The sequence below is a fragment of the Equus asinus genome, chromosome 22 (genome assembly GCF_041296235.1).
Source record: "Equus asinus isolate D_3611 breed Donkey chromosome 22, EquAss-T2T_v2, whole genome shotgun sequence".
In the NCBI taxonomy this organism is placed as follows: domain Eukaryota; kingdom Metazoa; phylum Chordata; class Mammalia; order Perissodactyla; family Equidae; genus Equus; species Equus asinus.
Window position 1 is genome coordinate 47,683,332 of NC_091811.1, and position 27,052 is coordinate 47,710,383.

At 42.8% G+C, this 27,052-nt stretch overlaps 1 protein-coding gene and 1 long non-coding RNA gene across 4 annotated transcripts in view; both read left to right on the forward strand.

The window, feature by feature from the left end:
- The first annotated feature begins 548 nt into the window (after positions 1 to 548).
- ANO6 (anoctamin 6) overlaps positions 549 to 27,052 on the forward strand; it is a 188,307-nt gene continuing 161,803 nt past the window's right edge. Inside the window, exon 1 of one of the 3 annotated variants that reach the window (XM_070494727.1) lies at positions 549 to 1,365. In XM_070494727.1, the coding sequence (XP_070350828.1) occupies positions 1,293 to 1,365 (73 nt within the window). In that variant the 5' untranslated portion in view covers positions 549 to 1,292. Of the gene's footprint in view, positions 1,366 to 1,924; positions 1,978 to 27,052 lie in introns of those variants that run through there. The other 2 variants (XM_014860463.3, XM_070494729.1) reach the window with 2 other exon arrangements.
- LOC139041590 (uncharacterized) lies at positions 1,720 to 26,579 on the forward strand. Its single transcript, XR_011497041.1, has 3 exons — positions 1,720 to 1,835; positions 26,372 to 26,444; positions 26,526 to 26,579. It is a non-coding gene; the product is annotated as an uncharacterized lncRNA (long non-coding RNA).

The window sequence follows — 27,052 nt, forward strand, 5'->3', positions numbered from 1 at the left end:
ACTGTAATAATCCTGGTACTTCAGTGGAAAAAATATAAAAAGTATCAATGAGAGGTGTTAGAGAGACAATATCACAAGGATGTTCAAACACCTTCCAGCCCTTTTGAGAAGCCAAAACTGACCCGAGTTCACCAGCTCCTTCGAAAAAAGTTCTGCAGACACACAATCCCAGGAACCTGCAGTTTAAACTACCCCGTGTTTTCAAAGTAGAAATCCCTTTGTATCTGTGCTCCTTTTGGTCTCCAGGAATGCTTTCTTTTACTCTCTGGGTTAATTTTGTTTCACTGCTTTGTTTGTTTCCTCTGGTCACTATAGTATTTTTCACGCTGCTTTAAAATAGAGCTTACGCCTAACCAGAGCGGCGGTCTTTGGTTCCTTTCGCTTTGCTGACACAGAGGACTGTTTCCATCGCCCACGTGAGCTGCTTCCCTCAGCGATCATCTTCCTTCCGACCACTCCCTGTGCGTGCTCACGCGGGCGGGGCCAGAGGGCGCTTGTCTCGCCTCCTAAACCTCACTTTATGTGGAAATCCTCCCGCCTTTGTAAACATATTTCTTAAGATCTCTCTGTTTTATCTTTGTCTTCTGCTGCTTATTTTCTACGAGTTTTGCCTCTTTTCTCTGTAATCTCACTGTCTCCCCCCCAGAATACACTTTCCCCCACTCTGGAGTCAGAGGAATTGATACTTTAAGGTCCTCCATTGGCTTCACGTCGCCTTTAACCACCGGTTCAGACGTGCTCGCCTTCAGTCTTCTTCATGGGAGCTGCAGCAGGATTTCCCCCTCCCCAGTAAGAGACGTCCAAGAACGCCAGCCTTGGCGTGTGTCCATACATGACCTTGGAAGAGAATGCTGCGTCGCCTGGGGACAACGTTTGGGGAACCCTGTCCACTCCCACGCTCGCGTGCTCCCGCCTCCCTCTTCTGCGAGTTCACCCGTGTGCAGAACGCGAACGCCAGCGACTCCCTTCGGTCTCCCGACTTCCTTCTGAGCGCCTCATAAAACCCAGGGAAGTTCAATCATTCCGCAGCCAGCCTCGGCTCGCTCACTGGGCATGCTCAGTGGCCAGGTCCGGCTCGAGTGGCGAGTGGTGGCCTTTGGGGCTGGGCTCGGCTAGGCTATCGCATCGGCTCGGCTTCCCGGAGCGCGGGCGGGACACAGCGGCCCGTGAGCCCGAGCGAGAGGCGGCCCGCGGTCCCCGGCCGGGCGCAGGGCCCCGCGAGAGCCGCGTCGTTCCGGAACCCGGGAGCCCCCAACTTCGCGCCAAGTTCGGAGCCGCCTTCGGGGGGAGCCATGCAAATGATGACCTGGGACGTCTTGCTAGAAATGGAGCCGGAGGAGGACGACGACGAGGATGGGGATATCGGTGAGCGAGGGGTCCGAGGCGGGAACAAGTGGGGCGACTGCTTGGGGGCGCTGCACTCTCCGCGGGGGCGCTTTGCGGGGACCGGCGGCGGCTGCGAGCGGCGCGCGGGGACCGGGAGAAGGACGGCGGCGCCGAGCTCCGTCCGCATTGCGGCCCCCGCGCGCTGCCGACCCGGCCGCCTCCCGGCTCAGCCCCGGGCGGGCGGCGGGCCCCGGGGAGGCGCAGGGCGCGCACGGGCCTCCAGCTCAGGTTCTGGACGGGCGGGGACGCAGCCCCTGAACAGTCACGGTGGACCGGAGGATGCCTTCGCGCGCAGCAGTCTTGTCTCAGAAGCAACAACTTTTGGGGCATTTCCTCCGTCTGGAACTAGCGCTGGGGATTCCGGGGGCCCGCGAGCCCGTAGGCGGGGAGCGGCCCGGGTTTGCAGCGCAGGGGTGTGGCCCACCTGAATCGCCTTTAAGATGAAAGAGGTTGCCGGGCTCTGGGAGGGAGGGTTGGGGCTGGGTGGGGCGACCCGGGGAACGGATTTGTGGCCGCCGGGCGCGGGCGGGATCCTTTTTTCAGCCGCAGAGCTCGCGGGGGAAGTGCTCGGAAGAGGAAGCCCTGGATAGGGTAGGCTGCGGGGCGTTTCCTCCTCGGCCTGTGGGGCCCCTGGAGCTTGAGGGGAAAGCCTGGGGCGCCCGGTTTCTAGTTAGAGTTAACCTTGCGTAGAAGTGGTAGACGGACTGTTGAGAGAGCTGTTAAAGCGCAAAAAAGCAAACAAAAGGGGTGGGAGGAGGAGAGGAAGAGGAATGGAGGAGGAAGAGGAGGAGGGGGGAGAAATATGAGGTCCCTAAAGAGAACTCTGTCGGGAAATGATGACATATTGGGTCCCTCCAGAAGACGGGCAATCGAATTACCATGCTGGTCTGTTCAGACTCTGACTCGGTTTCCTGGACGCCAAATCAGTTTTGAAACAACAGTTCTTCCTCATGTCCTAAAAACCTGTTCTTCTCTAATAACTTTAAAGTAACTTAATTTTAGGAGTTAGCTGTGGTTTTTCTTCCTTTCACTCTTTAGGCACTGTTCATTTTTAAATTTTCTGTTTTTCCAGTTTTATTGAGATATAGTTGACATAGAACACTATGTAAGTTTAAGGTGTACAACCTGTTGGTTTGATACACTTGTAAATATATTGCAAGATGATTACCACCTTAGCGTTGGCTAACACCTTCATCGCCTCACCTAGTCACCATTTCTTTTTTTGTGGTGAGACTGTTTAAGATGTACTCTCTTAGCAACTTTCAAGCATATGATACAGTATTATTAACCATAATCGCCGTGCTGTACGTTAAATCCGCAGAACTCATTTGTCTTATGACTGGAAATTTGTACCTTTTGACTAACATCGCCCCATCCCCCTCCCCCATTCTACCGGTTCTGTGAGTTCAGCTTTTTTAGATTTCACGTATACGTGGTATCATACGGTATTTGTCTTTCTCTGTCTCATTTATTTCACTTAGCGTCATGCCCTCAAGGTTCATCCATGTTGTCTCAAATGTCAGAATTGCCTTCTTTCTCTGGCTGAATAATATTCTATGGTGTATATATACCGCATTCTCTTGATTCATTCCTCCGTAGATGGACCCTTAAGTTGTTTTCCTATCTTGCCTATAGTAGGCACTGCTCATTTAAATCCAAAGAATGGATAACTTCCTTGTTGACCAGGGACGAATTGAATAGAGGGGATGATACTCCATGGTTTAGCTTTACCCTTCATTCATTTGAGAACAGTTTATTAGTTTTCCTTCCTATGGAGGGAGCAAATAGTGGTAGTCTTTTTTTTATAGGAGAGAAAACCGAAGCTCCCAGGTTCCTCTCCCTAGCTTCTCAGAGAGCTAATTAAGATTCACACCCAGGTTTTCTGACTTGCTAGACCTGTGGAGATGAGCGCATTTTCCACCTGGTCCCTCCGGCTATCGGCTAGTGTATAATACTACTATTTAGCAGGCTTTAGTAGTAAATTATGATTACATATAAATATAAATCATAGGCGCAAACTTAAAAAAGTTGTAATAAAATTAGCACTGTCTGTTTCATGGGAAAATACTCTTTTCTGTTATAGTAAGGTGTCACTGTTTATATTGAGAATTGTAAATAAATGAGGGTTAAAAACTCGAATGGACATTGAAGTAAGCAAGAGGCTCTGAGCTTTTTATTTTTCCACTGTGCCAACAATAGATCTCAATTTAGAAAGAAAACTAACTTGGTCTAGTCTGTGTTTACCTGATGAGGCATCAGAAAATTCTAAGTGTGTGGCAATAGGCTCTTATTTTTTATTTAAGAATTTTTTTTGCTGAGTAAGATTAGCCCTGAGCTAACATCTGTTGCCAATCTTCCTCCTTTTTTATTTGAGGAAGATTCTCCCTGAGCTAAAATCTGTGCCAGTCTTCCTCTACTTTTTTTAATACGTGGGTTGCACCACAGGATGGCTGACAAATGGTCTAGGAACCTGGACTGCTGAAGCAGAGTGCGCCCAACTTAACCTCTAGGCCACAGAGCTGGCTCCAATAGGCTCTTAGTTTTAATTACAGATGTAATTTAAGCTGGTTCTATCAACTCAAGCAGTGTTGATATACTTAAGAAAAAGGTAAATATCTCTACCCCTTGTTCTCCCCACCCTGCAAGGGCTACTGATATTAATACTTTAGTGTATACAGGGGCCAATTCAGCATATTTTATGTCAGGCATATCATTTAACAGGTCTCAGCAACTTTTGGTTGTTATACAAACTTAATGTGGGTTGCACTGATTTTATATCGAGAGAAAATGTTTACCACGTCAGTGGGGAGTTTATGTCATGGTAAAATAATGAGTCTTTTAAAAGATTACCGGAAGTAGGCTGATGGTATACAGGCTTTTACAAAATAATTTCCAACTGTGGGAGAGGAGACTCTGGTGAAATGATGTTATAATTTTAACCTCTGCTCTAGTTTTGTAATGTAGGGCTGTGTTAAAGCTGTTGACTAACATTTCTCCTCGTACTTGATTATCGCTACTAATGGTTGTATAATCGTTTAAAAGCCATGCAGGTACTGACGATTTCTATGAAATCCCTTTTTGAATTTATAATTCAGAGCAGGGAGTTATTTAGACACAAGCTCCTGGGTAAAACATCTGACATTAGCATTAGCTAATTTGCAAGAGACAAAAGGAAAATAAACTTTTTAAACTAGATGTGGTCCCTGGCTACGTCTAGAGATGTTTCGCATTCATATATGGAAGTGTGCCCTCTAGTCTACTGGGATTGAGGGCCTTATTTAGCAGAGCGTTTCTGCTGACTTTTGAAGCACTGTTTAGTGATTACGTCTCAGGGTTGCCTCCTTTTTTGGGATGCACTGATCTAGAGAATCAAAGATGGCAAATCTCACCATGGGCGTCTTTTCTGCATTTGCCTAATGCATGGTCACCAGAAATTGTGCTCAAAAGCTTACTAATGAAGCAACCTGTAAGCATGAGAGCATTTTTGCAAAAGGCCGCTTACTTTCTAAATCAGCGCCAACAACCGACCACAGGTGTTACATCCAGGCAGGAAATACTTGGCTTGTGGCCTTTTTTGCAGCCGGGTGGGTGGAGATCCCTGGGTTTGGAGGCACTGGGGAGGCAGCTTCTGTGTGCTGAAGAGGAGCGCTGGCTGCTCTGCTTCCATGGGGAACGTTCCCCCCCCCCCCCCAATTAATCAGTGAATTGACTTCATCTCTTCCTGTTGATGTAGAAAGTGATAGGAATATTTTTTGCAGCCCAATGTAGAAATTATATTTCGTCTGCTGTTTTGTTTCTTACATTGCTATGGTTCAAACTCTGCTGAGGGAGGAAAAATAGTCTCATAAAAGAAGGAAATTATCAGGAACTAGTCAGACACTAGCCAGCCCTGGTGGTCTAGTGGTTAAGATTCAGGGCTCTCAACTGCGGTGGCCCAGGTTCATTTCCTGGTAAGGGAACCATACCACCTGTCTGTCAGTTGTCATACTCTGGTGGCTGTATGTTGCTGTGATGCTGAAAACTTTGTCACCAGTATTTCAAATACCAGCAGGGTCACCCGTGGTGGACAGGTTTCAGCAGAGCTTCCAGACTAAGACAGACTAGGAAGAAGGACCTGGCCACCCACTTCCGGGGGAAAAATTTGGCCATGGAAACCCTGTGAATAGCAGCGGAGCATTGTCTGACCCAGTGCCAGGAGGTGAGAGGATGGCACGGAAAGACTGGACATAGTTCTCTCCTGCTCTGCACAGGGTAGCTGGCAGCCAGAATCAACTCGTTGGCACTGACAGCAAGTCAGATAGTTCAGGCAAAAAGTTCTTTGTGTAGATGCTTGGTTGCTGTGGATTTCCGGTCTGTCTGTGCTAGAGCTTACTCTGATCCCCACAGCTCAGAGTAGGTCTGAGCTTATGAAAGAGGCAGCATCTATCTATAAGGTCTCAGAGACCGATTGATTCCAGTCAGCAAGAGGAGCCAGGGATGACACTCGGACTGGAGGTGAATGATTGGGTGGAAAGTGGCAGCAGGAGAGGAGAATTTCCGTTGTTCCAACAAGTCCTGCAGCTTTCTCCCCTGCTTTCATTCCCCTTCTGGTAACATCCAGACTCACCTCCTCTCGTTCTCAGTAGCTCCCCCTTCTAAGCCCCTCACCAACTCAGAAACCTATTATGGTCCTCCTAGCTCAAGTGCCCACCAACGAATTCTCACACCCCTTATTTTTCTGTTCTATACAATTAACATCCACCTTGTATTTTGTCTTGATTGTTCATTAATTTTGCATTAATTATCCCCGCAACTAGAGTGTAAATTTCATGGGGACTGGGACTCTGTCATTTGGATCTTTGAGAGATCATGCAAAACATCCCAGATGTTGTAGACATTCCAGTGCTATATTTAAAAAAAAAATTCTCTCTTCCTCACCCTCTAAAACATAAGCTCCCTGAAGGCTGGTGTCTTGTGTGCTTTGTGTTCTAAGCTATGCCCCTGGTGCCTAGAATGGTGCTTAATAGTCCATAGACGCCAGGCAAGTCATTGTTGAAAGAATGAATAAATGAATTACTCTTTTGAAATAATTTGCTTAACAGAGTGGTTAGTGGTGTATGGCCCTAGCAGAATTCTCTTCTATTGCACTTTGAGATACCCTCAGTCAGCTGTTATAAAAATGGTGATTGTGCAGGAGCTGGCCCAGTGGTGTAGTGGTTAAGTTTGCACGCTATGCTTTGGTGGCCTGGGGTTTGCAGGTTTGGATCCCAGGTGCAGACTTAGCACCGCTCATCAAGCCACACTGGTGGCATCCCACATAAAATAGAGGAAGACTGGCACAGATGTTAGCCCAGTGACAATCTTCCTCAAGCAAAAAGAGGATGATTGGCAACAGATGTTAGCTCAGTGACAATCTTCCTCACCAAAAAAAAAAAAAAGTTGATTGTGCATACTCTGCTAGATTCCAGGGTCCCTGACCTCCAGTACCTCACTATCTAGGAAGTAGGCAGATATGTGAGTAGGTAATTGCAGTAATCTGTGAAATGTTGTAATCAAGATATATACCAGGGTGTGTGGTGGTTTCAAGGAGAAAGCATGTAACCTTGCTTAGGGGAATCCAGGAGGGCTCTACAGTGGCAGCCCTGGAAGGGATGAAAAGATAGGTGAGGGGATGGGGCTAGGACAGTGGAGTGTCCTGAGCATTCCTAAATGTACCATAATTTCTCAAAAAATAAACCTTGATGTTGCTCTTGCCTTATTCGCTATGGGGGGTGTGTGTGTGTGAATATATGTGTATTCATTCTATACTAGGGGTATGGGGTGTGGCAGCTAAAAAAACAAGACAAATTATCCTCAAAATCTTTCCCTTTGAGCATAGTCAGTCTTGCCCTTTTTCATAAAGCTTTTGTTATTTTCAGTTTCAAATCCATAATCACAGTTTTTCTCCCATTTTATAACTCTCAAGTCAAATAATTGCTTTCCAAAAGGTTCCCCAGTCTCCTCTTAGATTTCCCATTGTTCTTTGGATCTGACACAAACACGGTTCTAAAAGAGATCCACACACACTATTTTCTTTTTTTCTGAAGGGGTTACAGCAGTCACATATTTTGATTGCTGAACGTTTCTTTCTTTTTCCTTCTAGAAGTCGAAATTTAGGCCAAAAGTTCCTGCAGAAGTTTCCGTCAGAAATACTATTTAAATTCTGACTTTCTTGAGGAGAGATTATAATGTATCAAGAATCCCACAAGCTACCTTTAAGTTGAAGGATGGTCTTGAACTCTCAAAGTGGCATTTATAGCAGGTTAGATTTAAATGATGATATTTTAATAAAAGTTTCCACTCTAGCTAATATTTTAGGTTTTCTTCTGTCATCATACTTATCAGTTTGCATTTTGTATTCTAGCTGATTCACTACTGCTTTATAAAAAGTTTGTGGTCTTGGAGGGAGAGGCAATATCTTATTCACCTTTGTAGCCCCAGCATGTGTATCATAAGGCTTTTCACATGGTAGAGACTCAAGAAACATTTATTCAGGGACTGTTTTTTAGATTGTAATGGAAGCCTTGAATGCCATAAGATTTATGTTGCTTGACCTGCTTTTAATATAAGGGATTTAGGGCTGCGTCTGTACAAAAAATCACTAGTTGTAGAACTGAAAAGTATCATTTCCAATTACCTTCTACCAAGGAAATGTACTTCTTGACTGATTGGTAACTCACATGTAAGGATAGAGAGTGTGAGAAGTGAACACAATCAAGTGATTGTCTTAAGTCGTTATTGTTGTTGTTATTAATATTATTGCTTTTCCTTTGGTTTTGACTTGCCTTTTAATACTGCAACTCAAATTAATTAGCATCCATCCCAAGAAGCAGCAAGTTTAAAGAATACTAGATGCAAATGTCAACAATAGTATGTTTTGGACGTGTACCAACGAGCAGTTCAAATGCTATTCAGCCAAAACATCAAACGGAACGTTTGCATAGAAGACAAGTTGAGGGGTAATGGGCAATTTTCTCTGCCTGTAGTATCTATTACTACCCTGGCTACATGTCTGAATACTAATCAAAAGAACTTGCTGCAATAAGTTATTCCGCAGCCAAAAATACAAATGAAAGAAAATATATTCTTTTGTGAAGTCCAGATGTTGCTTTTATATTTAATGCTTTCAGTCTAGGACACTGCAACTCGACTATATCCCACGCTATTTTCAAGTACAAATACTTGAAATTGGACAAAAAAGGATATTGGTCTTTAAAATTCTCTTTTCTATAATTTTTATTTTAACTTTGGCAGAACTTTAGTCATAGGCCAAAGTCATGTAAATAGATGTTCTTTCACAAATTGTAATTATGCAAATTATAGGCTTGTTTATAAAGCTTGTTTTATATCAACTAAGATTGTGTTTACATAATTGAATTTTTTTATGATTTCTCCAGACATTCTTTCTGGATGTTTGAAATATAATTTTTGGCTTTGCAGTGACAAAATGTTGGCTAACTTGTGGCATCACAAAGACACAACATTAAGCATGTTTTTCTTTTTCCTGATTTGTGTTAAATTTTTTTTTTTTTTTTGGTGAGAAAGATTCTCCCTGAGCTAACAACTGCTGCCAATCTTCCTCTTTTTGCTTGAGGAAGATTCGCCCTGAGCTAACATCTGTGCCACTCTTCCTCTATTTTGTGAGTCTCTGCCTCAGCATGGCTGCTGACGACTGGTTGTAGGTCTGTGCCTGGGAACCAAACCTGGGCTGCTGAAGCGGAGCACACCAAACTTAACCACTAGGCCACAGGGCGGGCCCCTGTGCTAAGTTTTTACGAGAAATTATTCCCCACTAAATTCTAAACAAAAATGCACCCTCCCTACGTATAAAACTCAATCAGACCCTTAACATTGTTTTGTTATAATTTATATTATGATTTGAAACAGTTGCCTTCATTTGTTGTATCAAGTTCTTCTACTTGTGTCTTCTGTTCCTTGTTAAAGAAGCCCTGAATGCTTAATTTGTATAAAACATAAGATACTCTTTCTGAAAAAAGAAAAACCAACAAAACTCACCATTGTTTCTAAGTGAGACAAATAGTAAAGGAAACTGAATACCTTCACTGCTCTTAGATACTACTTAGGAAAAGTAGAAGATTTTAAAGAGAGAACTTCTTGGTTTCTTTGGGGACAGTTCATCCCTAAAGAGGACAGGGAAAAAAATGTTAAAAGAAGAAGGAGCCAGTGAAGGCTGTGTTGGTGCAGAGTGGTCAAGAGCCAGGAAGAAAGGCTTACAGTCAGAAGACCTGAGTTTGTGGTTGGCTTTGTCACCAGAATCTATCACCTGAGGCTCCTCTGAGCCTGTTTCTTCAGCCCTGTGGGGTAGCTGAGAGAATGCAAGGTGGTAGGTACAGTGCTGGGTGGGGCCTTTCACTCACAGTCCACAAGTGGCAATTGCATCACCATCCTCATGCGTCCTTTTCACCATCCTGATGCATTCTTTTATTTGAAAGCAGTCATGGGAACTGCTGCTCTTAACCTCAGCCGTCTCTAAGTCCTTTCCCCTCCAACATTGCTGTCGGTCTGCTGTTGCTCTGTGTCACATTATGGGTGCAGGAACTGCCCACTAAATGTCAGGTTAAGGATGATCAAGACAGTGGCTGTGCTGCAGACACATGTATTTAAAGATAAAGGAGTTGCAGAATAGCGTGCGGTTTCTGCACAGAGATAATTATTGTGTGTGTTTTTCCTATAATCACACAGATCTTCAGATAGACTGACAATGCTCTCCAAATTCTAGGAAACTTATTTCAGGGGGAATCTCTTACAGGGAATCTTAGCAGAAGGTCCTGGGGGCTGACACTTAGCAGGCTCCCAATAAACGCTCATAAATGTGGGGATTGGATTTCCATTGGTAGGCCTGTGGCTTATCCCATTCTTCCAATTTCTGTCAGACAGTTCTAACCATAGTATGTGTGCTCCCGTGTGTTACCATACAATTGTGTACACAACAGGTGAGGCAGGAGACATGTAAGTAAGAAATGGATAGCTTTTATTACAAATTGAGCCTTTAGAATATCATGGGAGAATGGGGGAGAGAAAGAGTAATGATGAGATTCTCCATGGTGAGGATTCTCCATGATTCCATTGTTACTGCTGAAATGTGGGAACATGGAGGATTGTCCAGACAGTTAGGTGTTCAGCGGAGAGAGGGCAGTCAGGCAGCCTGTGAGGGGAGCACTCGCTGGCCTGATGTTAACCTATTTGACTTGCGCATTCTTCCCACCACTCGCTTCCTGGTTTTTAACCATTGTGTATGCAGACAGTCAGTTTTGGTCCCTTATTCTCTGAATTGGAGATTATGGTGAGAGAGGACCTTCTCAGCCATCTTGTTAACCTGCACACCCAAACCCCACTCTCAGGGGGCTATGGAGATGCCTTGGGAATTTACATCCACTTGGATGTGGAGGGGAAGAGGAGACCCTAGGCCCTTTGTTCCCCTCTCTGAGGGGATCCCAAACCCTGGATAAGTGTAGGTGTTAGGGATCAGTCAGGTGAAAGTGATCTTTTCTTAAGGTTTGGATTTGCAGGTAAAAACCGGAATTTGATTAGTGGTACTTATACTGGAGATTAAAAGAAAATGATGACTCATCCCTGTGTTGAAAGATGATTTCCACCATCTGTTGTAGATGGTCTCCCCTTGGCCAAGGATGTGGATTGGCATCCTGCTGTCCAGCGGCTGTCTATGGTGAGGAAGACATGGGCCTCTCTGCTGGCCTGTGGTCCTTTTTATTTATCCACGTCCACTCCTTTTCCTGCTCTGCAGTTGCCCATCATCCTTCTCAGAGTCCTTTATCCTAACTCTGACTCAGTCCTTTCATCAGACACTTAGCCTGGTTCTGCACAGAGAGAGCACTCTACTTAAACCTGAGTTTTACACAGATCTGAGTTCAAATTCTAGCTCAGACATCCACCAGCTGTGTGATCTTGAGTCATTAATGTACCTCTCCCCTTACGTAAAAGCCGATATTAGAACCTACTTCTGAGGTGATTGTAACAAAAATGGTATAATTAGAAAAACCTTACTTTTCAGGGTTGTGGTGTCTGATACACTAAAAGCTTTCCATGGTCATGAGCTAAAGTTGTTAATATTATAGGTAGCTGTTTTTACCTATGTCTTAACCCAGATTGACCCCTTTCATTTTTTATTAGAGATTTCACCTTTCTCCCGGGGCTGTACCTTCCGTTTATACAGCTCATTGTCACTTTTTGTTTTTTTTCATTAAACTGTGAGCATCTTGAGAACTGTCGTGTCAGTGAGCAGCATAGGGCCTGACACATAGTAGGTGATCAGTAAATTCTTTTTGCGTGAATGAGTAAATGAATGAGAGAGATTATTGCAGAGCCTTGTGGCATGATTAGAATGATAGGGTCTTGGATATAGATCAGCTCTTGGGCAGGTTCTTATAACTTTGGAGCCCTAGTTTCTATATCAGAAAAATGTAGCAGCGATAATAATACAGAAGGGGTAACAATAATTTACAGATTCGTTATAAGGCTTAATATATTAATATATACAAAGTATGAGGGACAGTTCCTGGCCTATAGTAGACCAGTAAATAATAGTTGCAGTCATTGTAAAACAACTAATGGGGCCGGCCCGGTGGCGCAGTGGTTCAGTGCGCATGTGCCGCTTCTCGGCAGCCAGGGGTTCGCCGGTTCGGATCCCAGGTGCGGACATGGCACCGCTTGGCAAAAGCTGTGCTGTGGTAGGCGTCCCACATATAAAGTAGGGGAAGATGGGCACGGATGTTAGCTCAGGGCCAGTCTTCCTCAGCAAAAAGAGGAGGATTGGCAGTAGTTAGCTCAGGGCTAATCTTCCTCAAACAACTAAAAATGAAGAAATATAAGTGACTGAGGTAGCCTAAATTGGATTTTCCAGTAGATGCATTTCACAATAGAATTCTATCATTGTTTGAATATATATATAATTTAGTAAGAAAGGTAAGAGAATATAAAGATTCGTAGTGAGATAAGTGACAGTTGCTAGCCTTTACACTGAAGAAAATGTGTAAGAAATAAAAGCTTTTTTTTTTTCTTTTTAAAGATTGGCACCTGAGCTAACATCTGTTACCAATCTATTTTTTTTCCCTTCTTTTCCCCAAAGCCCCCCAGTGCGTAGTTGTATATTCTAGTTGCAAATCTGGTTGTGCTATGTGGGATGCCACCTCAGCGTGGCCTGATGAGTGGTGCTAGGTCCCCACCCGGGATCTGAATCAGTGAAAACCTGGGCTGCTGAAGCAGTGTGCGTGAACTTAACCACTAGACCGTGGGGCCGGCCCCCAAAGTATTTGTTAATCTAGGAAATTTAAGATTTTAAAGTATCTTGTATGAAGGTCTAGAGAGTAGTGTTCTTGATATTGATCATGTGAACTTTTAATAAAAGTATATTTGTAGTTATCATTTGAGTGGTCAGTTATTTTAAATGGAAAAACTCTAAAATGTTTAATTTGCCCATGAGGCTAAAATCTCTGTTCCTTGAGTGTTACTGAATGGTTTGAGGTCAAATAAACCTGTTAAAAGAGATGACTGTGGTACAGAGCAAAACGATAAAAGTGAAGATAGGAACACACAAAGAAATCGTTCCCCTGAGCTTTTGGATTGTTTTGAATTTCGTGATATGAAAAATGAAACTAATCTCTATCTAGTTTACAGAACAGATAAGTGAAATGATGTTTTTCATTTTGTATATTAGGAGTTGGGGAACGATGCAGCCGGTATCCAATATTTAGAACTGAAACGCTGCCAGGCCCCCTTCAGCAGCATCAGACCTAAGAAAAGTCAGACATTCCATTCCATTTGGGTAGATGAGAGCAAAATGAAAGAAGGCTGGTTTCATCCCCAAATAAGGTAGAGGTTAAGATTATTTGCTTTCTACTTAAGCCTTTCATAGAAGTGACTTTTCAGTAAAAGCCAAAATTCCATCCTTCGGTTACTGCACTTGGAATTCCTGTTCTTGCTGCCTGTCCACTGGGGTTCGACCTATACTCCATGCAGAAGATTGCCAGACTGTCTCATATTTCCTGCCTCCATTTAAATTTAAATAGCATTTAGAACTCACTGGGTATATGCTTCTATAACGGGCATATCACAGCGTACAAATCACAGAGGAGACGTGAACATTTCCACACAGGCCTTGTCATCCGCTCTAAGGGTAAGCAACCCAGCGAACGACTTTTGAGCAATGGGGTAATCATGGTTTTCCTGAGCATTACGGTTGCCTAAACTGTGGCTAGTGGCTTGTTTTATACTCCGAAGTACTTATTTTGAAGAGTTCAGTCACAGTCTCAACTAACTTATTTGGGGGGAAAAAAAAATCCCTTTGAAAGCAGACCGTGGAATTTGCCGGCAATGGCCTTCATGAATTAGTTCTATTGCTGTTTTAAAAAGTCATGTGCATAGAGATTTCGTTTCGCTCAGAACACTGGATTGATCTTGTCTCACAGACTATTCAGTAAATATTTTCTGAAGACGTCCTATGGGTCATGTGCTATTCAAGGTCTGAGGATACAGCACCAGATAGAGACGAACTTGTCCTCATGTTACTGGCACATAGGTTCTTGTTGTCCCCTAGGATGGAAATCAAGAGAGACAACAAACGGGAGTAGAAAAGTAAAAGTTTATTAGCTTGTGCACAGGAGAGGCACAAGGGAGCAGGTCTGGAAAGGAAAGGGGCAGGTGACCGGCTCCTTAGGGAACAGGATTGTGGGGCTTTTATTAGGCAAAGGCTGGGGAGGAGGGCCTTGTCAGGGCATGTAGAGGTGGGGTTGTGCTTGCGCCTGTGCTGGCACGTAGCATGCTAGTACGTACGATGCATGTATCAGTAGCATGCTAGCTCTCCACCCCTGCGTGTGATTTTTACTATGCTGATGGGGCTAGGGCCACCTTCAGTGGACTCCTGGGTGCTAGGGCGCATGCGTACGCCCAGGAATGTCCAGAGGCTGTGGCATGTGGATCTTGGTGGTCTCTATCTGATTCTCCTAGCTTGCCTGTTGCTTAGGGGCCTTATCTTGTTAGGCCAGGGGGCTTGCAGATGGCCCTGTCTTGTTAAACTGGTTCCTGTCTCACTCAGTGGAGCTTACATTCTAATAAGTGATAAAATAGAAACCAAAAACGCGTGCAGAAATACATTCATTTATCTAATGTCTGTTCAGCACCTTCTGTGCTGGGCATTGTGCTCAGCACTAGAAATTCCTCAGTACCCAAGGCAGAGATAGCTCTGCCCTCAACAAGTAGGCAGACTGGCAGGGAAGACAAACCTGCCAACAAATTACCAGCAATTTATATTTAAAGATTGTGAGAAAAGAGACTGAGCCAGGTTAGCACAGCTGAGAACAGAACTTGAGTGTATCCACAGCCAGTTCAAGGGGACGGCCCTCACTGGGGGATGGCTGACAAGTGCAGCTCTTATTTTCATAATTCTGAAAATAATGTGGCCTTAGACCATAAGCTTTAAAAAGCGAGTCTGGGAGAAGGCTCAAGATATGTATGTTAGAGGGGCTGGCCCCGTGGCCGAGCGGTTAAGTTTGTGCGCTCCGCTGCAGGCGGCCCAGTGTTTCGTTGGTTCGAATCCTGGGCGCGGACATGACACTGCTCATCAAACCACGCTGAGGCAGCATCCCACGTGCCACAACTAGAAGGACCCACAACAAAGAATATACAACTATGTACCGGGGGGCTTTGGGGAGAAAAAGGAAAAAATAAAATCTTAAAAAAAAAAAGATATGTATGTTAGATTACCATGTAAAACACCACAAATGTTTTCAGGCTCCCAATTCCAGTTGTACTGGGCGAATCCTCCAGGTGGAAGCTTTGTTTATACTGATTTCTATAGCTGTTCATGCACCTTGCGAAGGTGAGCAAGTAGCATTGTTGTTGTATGGTCTTATGCCCCTTTATTCCTGGGGAGGTTGGCTGAAATATTAGTGCTGGGTTGGAAAGCAACAAAAGTTGACAGGTACTCCAGTTCCCTTATTCTTCCTTTGTAGCTCAATTTAGCATAATCTTCTCCCTAAATGAAGTTAAAGGAACTGAGAGGTTAGGTCTAAGCAATTCTGTAGCTTTCCTGAGTTGACAAAGAAAGAGAAAAAAGAGATGCAGCGGGTCCATCTGTTTGCCGCACTCCACCTTTTCCTCTCCTGACTAGAAAGGGGTGGGGAGCTAGCAAAGAGGCCCTTTCCTGAATTCTCGGCCAGGACCGGGTTCTCTCATCTTCCTGCCCTGAATGGTGGCAGGGTGTGACTCATTCCTGTCCGGAAGTGACTGACTTTGGCTCGGAGTCATCACCAAGTCCCTGAAGGCTGAATCAGAATTTGACTGAGGGTGGAAAAGCCCCACCGGGACACTGATGTGCTCCCTCGAGGTTTTTCCCCTTGAGAAATCCTAGTACTAGAGAATCGCTCTGTAGAATTCTTTTCCTGTGAATACCCAAAGTACCCTGGTAATAGGGTAAGATGATGCAAATTATAACTTGTTTTGTTGTCACTGGATAAGGCAGAAAGAAATGGATGCAAATTCTGTTTTCATTTGCTATGCAAAAATCTGGTTACTTCCTCTGTCAGGATCTTTCGTACATGACTGAAATCTAGCAGATAATATGACTATATTATTAAGAGTATTGTTATATCCATTGCATCTAATCCCTTCCAGATTGGGACTGTTTTCTTCATAAGTGCCATTGAGATTAAGCGTGAGAGATCCTACCATTAACCCTTTGCAATGCTTTTATCTGTTGTTTGAGCATAGTGATGTTTATTTAGTCCAGTGGTATTTTTTAACATTTAAAAGATGTATTTTACATACAGTAAAATGCACAGTTAACTGTTCAGTTTGGTAAGTTTTGACGGTTGTAGCACTACCACCCAAAACAAGATAAGGACATTTCCATCATCCTTTCAAGTCAGGCCTCTCCCCCTAATCCAGGCGAACACTTAATGACTTCTACGACCATAAGTCGGTTTCTCCTGTTCTGGAAGTTCATATAAATGGAATCATATGGGATGCAATCTTTTCTGTGTCTGGCTTCTTTCACTTAGCATAATATTTTTAGAAATTCCATCCATGTTATTGTGGGTATCAGTAGTTGTCCAGTATATTTTAACTATAAGAATATCTGGAAAAATATTTTGAATTAAATCTTGAAGTTTTACATCTCTGAGAAGGAGCAAACTAACAATACTTAACCTTTTAATTCTGTGTTTTACTTTAAAGTATTTTTTGGTCTTGGTTATTTTTGTAATCCCTTTCGCAGCTCACACAATGCCTTGCCTATAGTAAGAATTTAGCAGATATTAAGTTGGAATATGTGAGGAAAATGAACGCACATCTCATTTGATAGAAATTCAGGTTTTAATTGTGCTGCTGTGACTGTGAAACCAAACTGCACATTCCTTCTGGGCGTTGGTCGACTGACGGTTTCCCAGAGGAGTGTCGTTCGCGTCCAGAGTGGACTGTTTATGGATGCCTTCCTTCAGGGTAAACAGTTCAAGTGTAATAATTCATTTTTCCAAAAGGTCACCTCTTATTGATGTTTTTTACTGGTAAAAATATTCTAAACAGATATTATTAGCCTCAGGTGGTAACCGAAGAGCTCTGAGAATAGAAAAGGAAAAGTTGACCTATCCAAAATGAAGGCGTGCCTCAATGTTGGTGCGAGATATTAGATGCAAAATATTTGTTCAAGCACATGTGTTCCAAGTTCCCAGAGAAGTTATTGACGCTGACGTTGGTTTCCCTTAGGGATGACTCATGATTTCTTGAGTCTGGTTTCCACTGTTAGTCATCCTCACTGCTAGGTTAAAGCAGGCCTTGGATTCCAGCCTTTACAGACCCCTGTCCCCACCCCCGTGATTCCTACCTCCTGACTCAGTTGCACCAAGGGCTCTGGAACCAATTCTGATTCCAGCCATGAAGCATTTTAAAATTCAGCATTTAGTATCAGTCCAGCATTAACCTTGTGTTTCAGTTTTGACGATTTGACTTTTTTTTTTTGAGGAAGATTAGCCCTGAGCTAACAGCTGCTGCCAGTCCTCCTTTTTTTTTTTTTTTTTGGCCCTGAGCTAACATCCATGCCCATCTTCCTTTACTTTTGTATGTGGGACGCCTGCCACAGCATGGCTTGATAAGCAGTGCAGAGGTCCGCACCTGGGATCCGAACCGGCAAACCCCAGGCCACTGAAGCAGAGCATACAAACTTCACTGCTGTGCCACCAGGCCAGCCCCTTGGCTTTCTTTTGCCTCAACTCTCTTCTCAGAAACATGCCTAGGACCCCAGTCTCTTTAGTTCTTCAGGTCCTGGCTTACTCTTGTCACTGTCTCCTGATTGCTCTCATGCCCTCGAAATCAAGCCCGTCCTCCCACTGTGTGGTGCTACCTGCCCCCTGCCTATTAGCAGACCCTGATGATGGCCTGCCTGCGTCCCCAGATTGAATAACAAGAGCTGTACCTCTGTTCCCTTCTTTAGCTGGTGTACCAGTGGTACCGCAAATCGCGGGCCCTACACTGTGGTCACTTCATTAGTCATGCCGTGCCGGCTGCTGTAAGTGGGGCTGTGAGTAAGAGTTGGGTACAGTTACCCGCAGTAGGAGATAGGAGACTTAGCTTCAGCCTGGCACCTAAGAAAGATCCAGTGTTTACTGGAATGTGGGAAAACCACCTCCTGGGCATAGCAGAAATCAGTGCCTGGCAGTAAACAGTTCTATTCAAAAGCAGTTCCCGATGCTGAGGAATGACCTAGTTGAGCAGCAGGATATCTGAGCAGAGCTAGCACTCAGCAAGGAGCGCTGATGGCTGTACGCCACCCCTCCCCATTCTTCATATGGAAAACAGGTATTTTCCTCAGTCTTGTGCATACAGCTTTCAGAAAAGTCTCCTACTCAAAAAGATGTGCTGGGAATCCAAAGAGTTGAGAACCACTCTTGGCTTGTTCCTTCCCTCCCTGATGCTTGTGGTGTTCCTGAACCAACGTGCCTGTTTGTCTCCGCGGTGCTGGGTCACCACATCCTCTCAGGTGGCTTCCTCCCGGCTGCCGCCTGCACTGGGTTTATTCCCTGGCACTTGACCCGCTGTGGAGGCAGGCCTCATTCCTCCCAGGCAGCCTCCAGAGCCTCAGCCTGGATCTTTCCTGGGCCAGGCTGACCGTCTTTGAAAATGAAAGAGGCTGTATGTGAAGGGAAGAAGGATCTCGTCTGCCTTAGGTGAGGGAAATTAGCAGAGAATACACACGCTAAACTGTCCTATGTTGCAACGGAACCTGGAAGACGTCTGGTTCAAATTTTAATTAAAAACAGATAAATTCTGTGAATAGCTAAACTGTAAGGTTTATTGTCAGACTTCCGATAGCACTAGTGTGTATTGCCATTCGTTTTATTAAGCTTCGTGAGCTCTCACATGAGAAGTTCAAAATGGATTGGGAAAGGTTTCCGTCTGAATTTTTTATTTTGTACAATAAAGTTACTGTGTTTCACATGCTGCTGAAAAAAGTTGATTGTGACTCCTGACTTTTAATCAGCAACTAGAATTTTCTACATATAATACTTGTAAAATATTAATATACTTTACCTATGACTTATGCTGTATATCGTGTTAATTGTGACTTTATTTGTCCACACATATTGAGAGATTATTTGGATAATAATATAATTGTGATAAACTCATTTAGACTTCAAATAACTACAAAGCAATTTATCGTACATAGGAGTCCCCTTGGCCATGCATTCTGAAATGTTAAAAGCACCACTTTCTTAGTATTGTCTAGCCATGACAACCTGGAATAAAGCATTTAATTGTTCTGCATATCTCTCTCCTGATATGTAGAGCTTTGATTGAATTTGCTTGCCTTTTGGTCTTATGAGAGATGTTTATGGATAAATATTTTAGTGTCATTAATTACTGCAAATTAAATGGGAGAGATTCAGACGCAGTACAGATTGCCTTCTCATTTACAGCAAGTTACCTCCCAGAAATGTGCACTAGGGAGAAATACTTAAATCGAAGTTCATTTTCTCATAGGAATAGTGTACAAAGGGAGATTGTACAAAGGGCCTTTTGTCCTGTATGTTATAGAAATAATTTACTAATGCTTTATTTAATCTAATATAAATGCTATGTAAGCCTTTCGCTGACGCTTAAATAATTGACTGGAGAGGGAAATATGGTAATAATATAAACTCATATTTGATTTTGGATGACAGAATAGTAAAAGTTTCTGTTTATGTTCTTTGTGATTCCTGCCTTATTTTTATTGTAACCATTAGAAGGTGAGTGAATGAAAGCCTTCCCGGGTTGGTGGGATTCAGAATGGCTTTTTCAAGGAGAGTATCGTGGGGCCTGCCAGGTGGTTCAGTGGTTAAGTGTGCACATTCCGCTTCTGCAGGCCGGGGTTCGCCGGTTTGAATCCCGGGTGCAGACATGGCACCGCTTGGCAAGCCATGCTGTGGCAGGCGTCCCACATATAAAGTAGAGGAAGATGGGCATGGATGTTAGCTCAGGGCCAGTCTTCCTTGGCAAAACGAGGAAAATTGGCAGCAGCTGTTAGCTCAGGGCTAATCTTCCTCAAGAAAAAAAGAGTATCTATGAGACCTCTTTGAGGAGACTTGTGGGAGTTTCAGGCATAGTGGATGACGATTTTGAGAAACTGCCCAGGAAGTGGCTGCATTTTTGTTTTGCCCGAGCACTGGTACTACATGGGTTCTTGAGGTCTGTAGATCTCCATAGGTGAGCTTGGGGTTGGGAGAGTTCTTTAATCCCCTAAACCACGGAGGAAATGGGTTTATTTGCATATTTACAGGTCTCTGGCAAAGGGAATCCATAACTTTCATCAGATTCTTAAGGGCTCCTTGAACCCAAAGGACTGAATCGCCAGTTTAATAAAACTGCAGCAATTATGATACGTAACTCAGGAGTTAAGGTTTGTCAGCTGCACAGGTCTGTAAAATTGTTAACCAACACTGCTGCCTATTGAAACAGAAAATCTGTTTTCCTGTGCTGTCATCATCAGCTTCCACATGGACATTTCATAAGATCCACTTGCTTTAAAATGTGTGCACTACAGTGGATTCCCTTAGGTTGGGGAAAGATCAGAGAAGGCATAGAGAATGTTGTTGTTGTTCTTTATTTCTCGACTTTTGACTTCCTGGTTTTTTTGTTTTTTTTGTTTTTAATTTTTTCTTTTTCCTTTTTCTCCCCAAAGCCCCCCGGTACATAGTTGTGTATTCTTCGTTGTGGGTTCTTCTAGCTGTGGCATGTGGGACACTGCCTCAGCGTGGTTTGATGAGCAGTGCCATGTCCACGCCCAGGATTCGAACCAACGAAACACTGGGCCGCCTGCAGCGGAGCGCGTGAACTTAACCACTCGGCCACGGGGCCAGCCCCTGACTTCCTGTTTTAATTAGGAATCTTTGGTTATAGGGAACAGAAAGCCAAATCAAATGGCCTGGATAATAATGGGCATTTATTAGTGCAATAACAGAAACGTTGAGAGGTAGTTTTGTCTTGTAGCTAAGAGGCAGTGGTGGTTTCCCCCTTGTGAATCCCTTTTCACCACAGCATCCACAGGAAGAACAAGTTCTGGTAACTTCTCTTTCCTAGAAGTCCCAGCAAATAGCTCTGATAGGATCATATGCCCATCCCTGAAACACCATTGTGGACATGAGTTATAGGGTTGGTTAATCAGCCCTAGATGAGAGTGGAGTTACTTAAGCCACATACATGAAAATGGGGAATGTGTATATTTCTTTTGAACGTTTGTATTATTACCTTCTAAAATGAAAGCTGCAGTGAAATAATCTGTCAGTTTAAGGTACTGAGATGTAATTTTTAATATCCATAATCGAATAGTTTTATGTTTGCTTTTCCTAATCCAAAAATTGGAGATAGAAGATTTTTTTATTGCTCTGTCTTAAAAATGAAAAATTAAACCTGATGTTTTTGGGGGGGCTTTCATGAGAGCCCTCCTCTCTCTCCTTGGGGTGGTGTTGGTGGCTCTTGATAGAAAAGATATTTCCTTGGCTTAATCTGCTTTTTCACTGTGTTACTGCAAATGTTGCTGAAATATCTCTCTAGTATGAAGCAGTAGAAAAGGCTCATCAGGAAGGGTTTTCTTTCTTTCTTTCTTTTTTTTTTTTTAAGATCTGTTGCCAATCTTTTTTTTCCTCCTCCCCACAGCCCCCAATACATAGTTGTATATTCTGGTGGTGAATGCCTCTGGTTGTGCTATGTGGGATGCCGCCTCAGCATGGCCTGACGAGCGGTGCCATGTCTGCATCCAGGATCCGAGCCAGCGAAACCCTGGGCCGCCAAAGTGGAGTGCGAACATACGAGCTTAACTACTAGGCCGCGGGCCGGCCCCAGGAGGGGTTTTCTGATGTTAGAATGACTGAATTAAAAGCTTTGCTACTTTCTGGTTGTGCCACCTTAAGTAGGTTGTTGAATCGCTGAGCCATTTTTTTTCTCATTATAAAGATAAAATGAGATAATATACTTAAAGGGCTTAGTACAGTGCCTAGGACTAGTAGCTATTTATATTAGCCAAATTATGCAAAGCTCATGATTTCAAATAAAATGATTATAATATGTACAAGAACTTAATTACAGGCATTCAGGAATGGGCCCATGGCTAATTACTGTGCGTATAGAATGAATCTGTTCGTTGTAATTTTGCATGGATTCTCTTGGGTAGGACTCCAGAAATTAGATTGACATTTTAGTAGGAAAAAAAACAACCCAAGAAGATTATTAAGTTGACAGAAATAGCATATGGTACATTAATATTACTAATAAGCGTTACTTGTGTTACTGAGTTAGGTCTGAAAATATCAAGAGGGAAATTAGCTTACACTGAATTTCCAAGACTGTCTGAGGCTAAGTACACAGTACGTATTTAACTGATTTTATTCTTCGGGTGACTTTATTCTGTTTATACTGGGGCTCACTTCTCATAATATAATGGGAATAAACAAAAATGAGTATATTCCTTTACCTTCTGCAGTAAATAGTTCCGGTCAGAATTGTTGAATCAGTGACATTCTTTGGAGCCAGTGAGTACAAGACTGAAACCTATTGAAAGTTTACTTTGTGGTTTTTGGTTTTCTTACACTTTCCAGTGTAATCCTTTTTGAGTTTTTTGGAATTTTTTTAACCGGGGTCAGTATAGTGCCTGAAATATTTCTACACTTGGGAATTCAAGTCAAAATAAACATTGTGAGGAAAGAGAAATGGGGCTGAGGTTGTTGGACTTTGGGGGGAAAAAAAAAAAAAGCTGACCAGTAGCCTGTAATAATGTAGGGAGGCCAGTTGTGGGAATGGATATAGAGGGAATCCTAGTGGATTTAAGGAATTCACTCTTATAATTAAGCTAGTAGAATAGATTGTTAAACCCTTGACGAGGTCCAAGTATAGACTTTTCCCCAAGAATGTTTAAAACTAAACAAAGCAGTGATTGGTCTGATGGTTTTCAGAAAGCTACCTGGCCTCCACAGCTTAGCTTTTGAAGTCACAGCACCATTTCAATCATATTCGGTTAGAGGAAGCAGTCACAAGCCTGCCCAGATTCAAGGGGAGGAGATATAGCCTCTACTACCTAATGAGAGGTGTTTCCATGGATTAATGGCCATATTTTAAAGTTGCTGTGGTCCCATTCACCATATATGGTAAAGTTTGCTCCACTATGGTAAAACTTGCTGTTTTAAATTTAGCCTTCTCAAACTCTTGACAAGGCAGAAAAGTCATTCGTATGTCGTAGGAGAGAATGCCGCTGACCGAAATGAACACCCTGTTCTCCAGTCCTTCTTTCTTGCCCATTCTCCTGTAGTATTTGCTTATTCATTTAATTTTTTAAAATTATATTTTATTTGTTCAGCCTCCATCTTGGGGTACCTGAACAACTGCTTAAGTTTTTTTAAATTATTATTTAATATAGATAATACTGAGATCTTGAAAAGCAGAGTTGGAGAGCATTTCCGTAGGCTTGACTTGGATGAAGTGCACAGGCCACTTCTTAACCTGTTCAATTCCAGTAAGTGGTGGCTTGAAGTAATAGTGCCAGCTGCACCTGGCGGAGCACACGACAATCACAAAAAAATCATTTCAACAGTTGGAAAACGGAGAGTAATTTATGATTAAACAACCAAACTGCCTGGTTTGATGCATCATGTTTCCACAATTTTGAAGTTAAATGAAATACTTTGCATCCGTCTCTCCTGGAGACCTGTGTATATCCTGAATATAACAGGTGGGGTTGGAAAGAGTTCAGAGAAATCATTAAGCAAATATTTCAGGACAGTGATCAGAAAGCTCTAAACACAAATGTATCTGTATCCCAGAAGATGCTTAATCATTTTTTTAAAACTCTAGGTGATTTTTTAAATTACTGTTTTTAGGGCCTGGCCTGGTGGCACAGTGGTTAAGTTCGCACATTCTGCTTCGGTGGCCCAGGGTTCACTGGTAGGGATCCCGGGTGCAGACCTAGGCACTGCTTGTCAAGCCATGCTGTGGCAGGCCTCCCACATATAAAGTGGAGGAAGATGGGCACTAATGTTAGCTCAGGGCCAGTCTTCCTCAGCAAAGAGAAGAGGATTGGCAGCAGATGTTAGCTCACGGCTAATCTTCCTCAAAAAAAAAAAATACTGTTTTTATTAGCTACAGTTTATAAGAAATGATGTCTCTCCATTGTTTCTTAGACAAGGGCACATGCGGAAATTCAGCTGACAATTAGTGTTCTCATTAAATACTTATTTCACCGCTGTGAAGGAGTTTTGTTACTCAGGCCCGTAAAGCTTAGTATTGTTGGAACACAAAATCACTCGTAAAGTGGTGCATTTGCACACAGGTTAGGAATAGCTTTCACAGTGGGCAGTTTACCCTCTATTAAGCCAAAACAATTCTCACATTTTTCTGAGACTCAAAGTTAACCGTAAGGAGGTAGTGGGGAAAATCAGCATTTATTTTATTAAAAAAAATGTATTTCATCTCATTATGTTTTATGTATATTGGTTTGGTTATTGGTACACATAAATGTAAATATAAATTTTGGCTCTGAGGGGCAAGTTACACTAAGGGTATGATCTTTATAGTCTCTTTCTCTAAGTCAGCTTTGGAGATTTGTGGAAACCTTCACCCAACATGGACTTGTGATTCCTGACTCATTCGGGTGTCGATATATTTTAAAAGTTACCACTGTATTGTTCTTGCTTACTCTCTGCACATGCTCACATAATTAGCACTGTTTTATTAAAGGCTTATTGTGTCTACTTTTTAAACTGGCCACACTTCCTTGTTCTGTCAAAAAATTTCTTTGGTTTGTTGATAGTGAGATGTTCTGTGGACCAGCATAACATAAATCAAGGTCTTTACAGGGAGTAGGGAGCATAATTCTGGCTATTTAATATCACATTTATTTATTGAGTAAGTATGACATTGTTAGTGGAAGAAAATGAGAATAATACAGAGGAAGAACAAAAGTGATAGTGCCGAATAATGACTGTTAACATTCTGGTTTATATCAGGAGTGAAATAAAAAATATTTAGCAGCCACCAGCTAAGCAGAATGGACTCCGTCGTTACACAACACGTGCTGTCTGGTTAAAATTGGTCCTGGATTGTATCTCTCTGGATATTTTCCCATTCATGCATAGACATGCCATATATTTTAAACAATTAGCTTTATTACCATGGGCCCTCATAAACTGTCTGGAATAGACTTTCGTAGGCTGATTCCAGCAATTTAATTTTATGTATGAGCAATAGAAGTCGAGTCCACAGAATTGAAAAATAAGATTATTTACTTGTTTATGAATTTACTTTTGACCTGGCTTGTTAAACATATAGTAATGGGAGATTTCCATTTGGTAAATGGAAGGTGATACATACATCTTTTTCAAAGCAGAGCACATCTTAGGGAGAGAAGTGCAGCCTTACGGGTTATCTTTATTCTGCTCATTCCCACTGGGCTTTCCCATCTGAAGTCACTGGGAGTCCAGGGCTTGCTTCTCATCCCCTTCCAGGCCCCCTCCACCAATCAAGTTGCAGAGGAGAAAAAATAAAATTCAGAAATCCTTAAATATATAAAGTTATTCCTTGTTTGAAATAATTTATAAGAGGCACGGTGAAGCCATTAATAACAATGAAATGTGAAATTGGGGGCCATGAAGGAAGCACATGGTTTAGAGAGTTTAACTGTTGCCTCTAAATCTGCACATGATTACAAGTTAGAAGATACACAGTATCATTAACGACTTGGCTTTAGATAGTTAACCTCTTACAACAGTAAAACATGAAAATGTCTAAGGTGTTTCGCTGAAGTTATCTGAATGCATTAGATTACTTTGAGTCAGATGTTATTTTAGTTATAGGTGGTCACCAGTGTCATAGTTGTATTATCTGTAAAACAAGAGGTTTGGACTAGATTATACCCAAGATTCCTCCCAGCTTACTGATTCCGTAGTTGTATATTAATAACGCCTATAATGAAGCAGTAATGTTTGGTTTATGCGTTAGATTTGCAAAAACTCTTTAGGACTCTCCGTGTAATAGTTCCAGAAAGTTCACCAGTCTTGTGGATAAGAAGGTTGATGGATGCTGGATGATACTGAAAGAGGAAGGCAGTGGGGAAAGACTTATGAGTTGACAGTTTGGAGAGCCAGGAGAAGGTTACTCCAAGATTCTGGAAACCCAGATTTGTAATACAGTTGTCCACATCTCCTGAAGATGGGCCGAGAAGTAGGGGGAAAGAGGAGGAGGGGATGTCGCTGTGGTGATTATTGTGTGGGAAGGCGGTAGCTGCCAGATCATGGCTTTGGCCCAGTGAAGATTATTTTTCCCGCCGTGTTTTCGCACAGCTATCACATGTGGTCAAGGAGTCTAGGCCACAAAACTGTGCAATTGGATGTCTTGAATATATCTCCTTTGTTTTCCCTGTGATCTATGAGGAAATATTTAACTTGTTGGATTATTTATTTGTTTATGGCCCTAGTTTTGTACCTGTTGCTGTCGTTTACTGAAAGCCTACCCAGGTCAGAGGCCAGCATGAGAAGAGGAGCATCAGTGTGAGTCAGCATACCTCGTCCAGCCCTGTGTCTCCCCGTCACTAGCCTTTAACTGATAATTGTCTTTTCTATTTCCCCCAGAGCGTGCACAGATCTTACGTTTTAATTATGGTATGCTGACAATATGCTATTATGTAAGTAACTGATTATTAGTTAGACCTGAGTTGATTTTTGTTTCGTGGAAAGCCCACAAAGTACATGATAGCTATGATGATGATGATGATCATGATGATAAGAACATAGTAATAAACGAATCCTCACTGAGTATGTACTGTGTGCCGGGTGCTCTTCAAGTGCTTAACATTAATTCATTGACTCCTCACAACAACTTTGGTTGGTAGGTACTGTTATGATCCCATTTTTCCAGGTAAAGAAACACTAAGTAACTTGTCAAATGGCTGAGCTGGGAATTGAACTGAGGCCATGCGTCTCCAGAGTCCATGTTCTTGAGCACTACACAGCACTCTCTCCCAGAAGACAGGGCTGTGTGGGGCTGGGCAAGTCTGTTGAAGGTATCATAGATGCTAACAACTGCTTGTGCTTATAGAACCAACTCTTGATTGTCACATTTTAAGTTTGTTTTTGGAAAATAATAATTACAGCTTAGT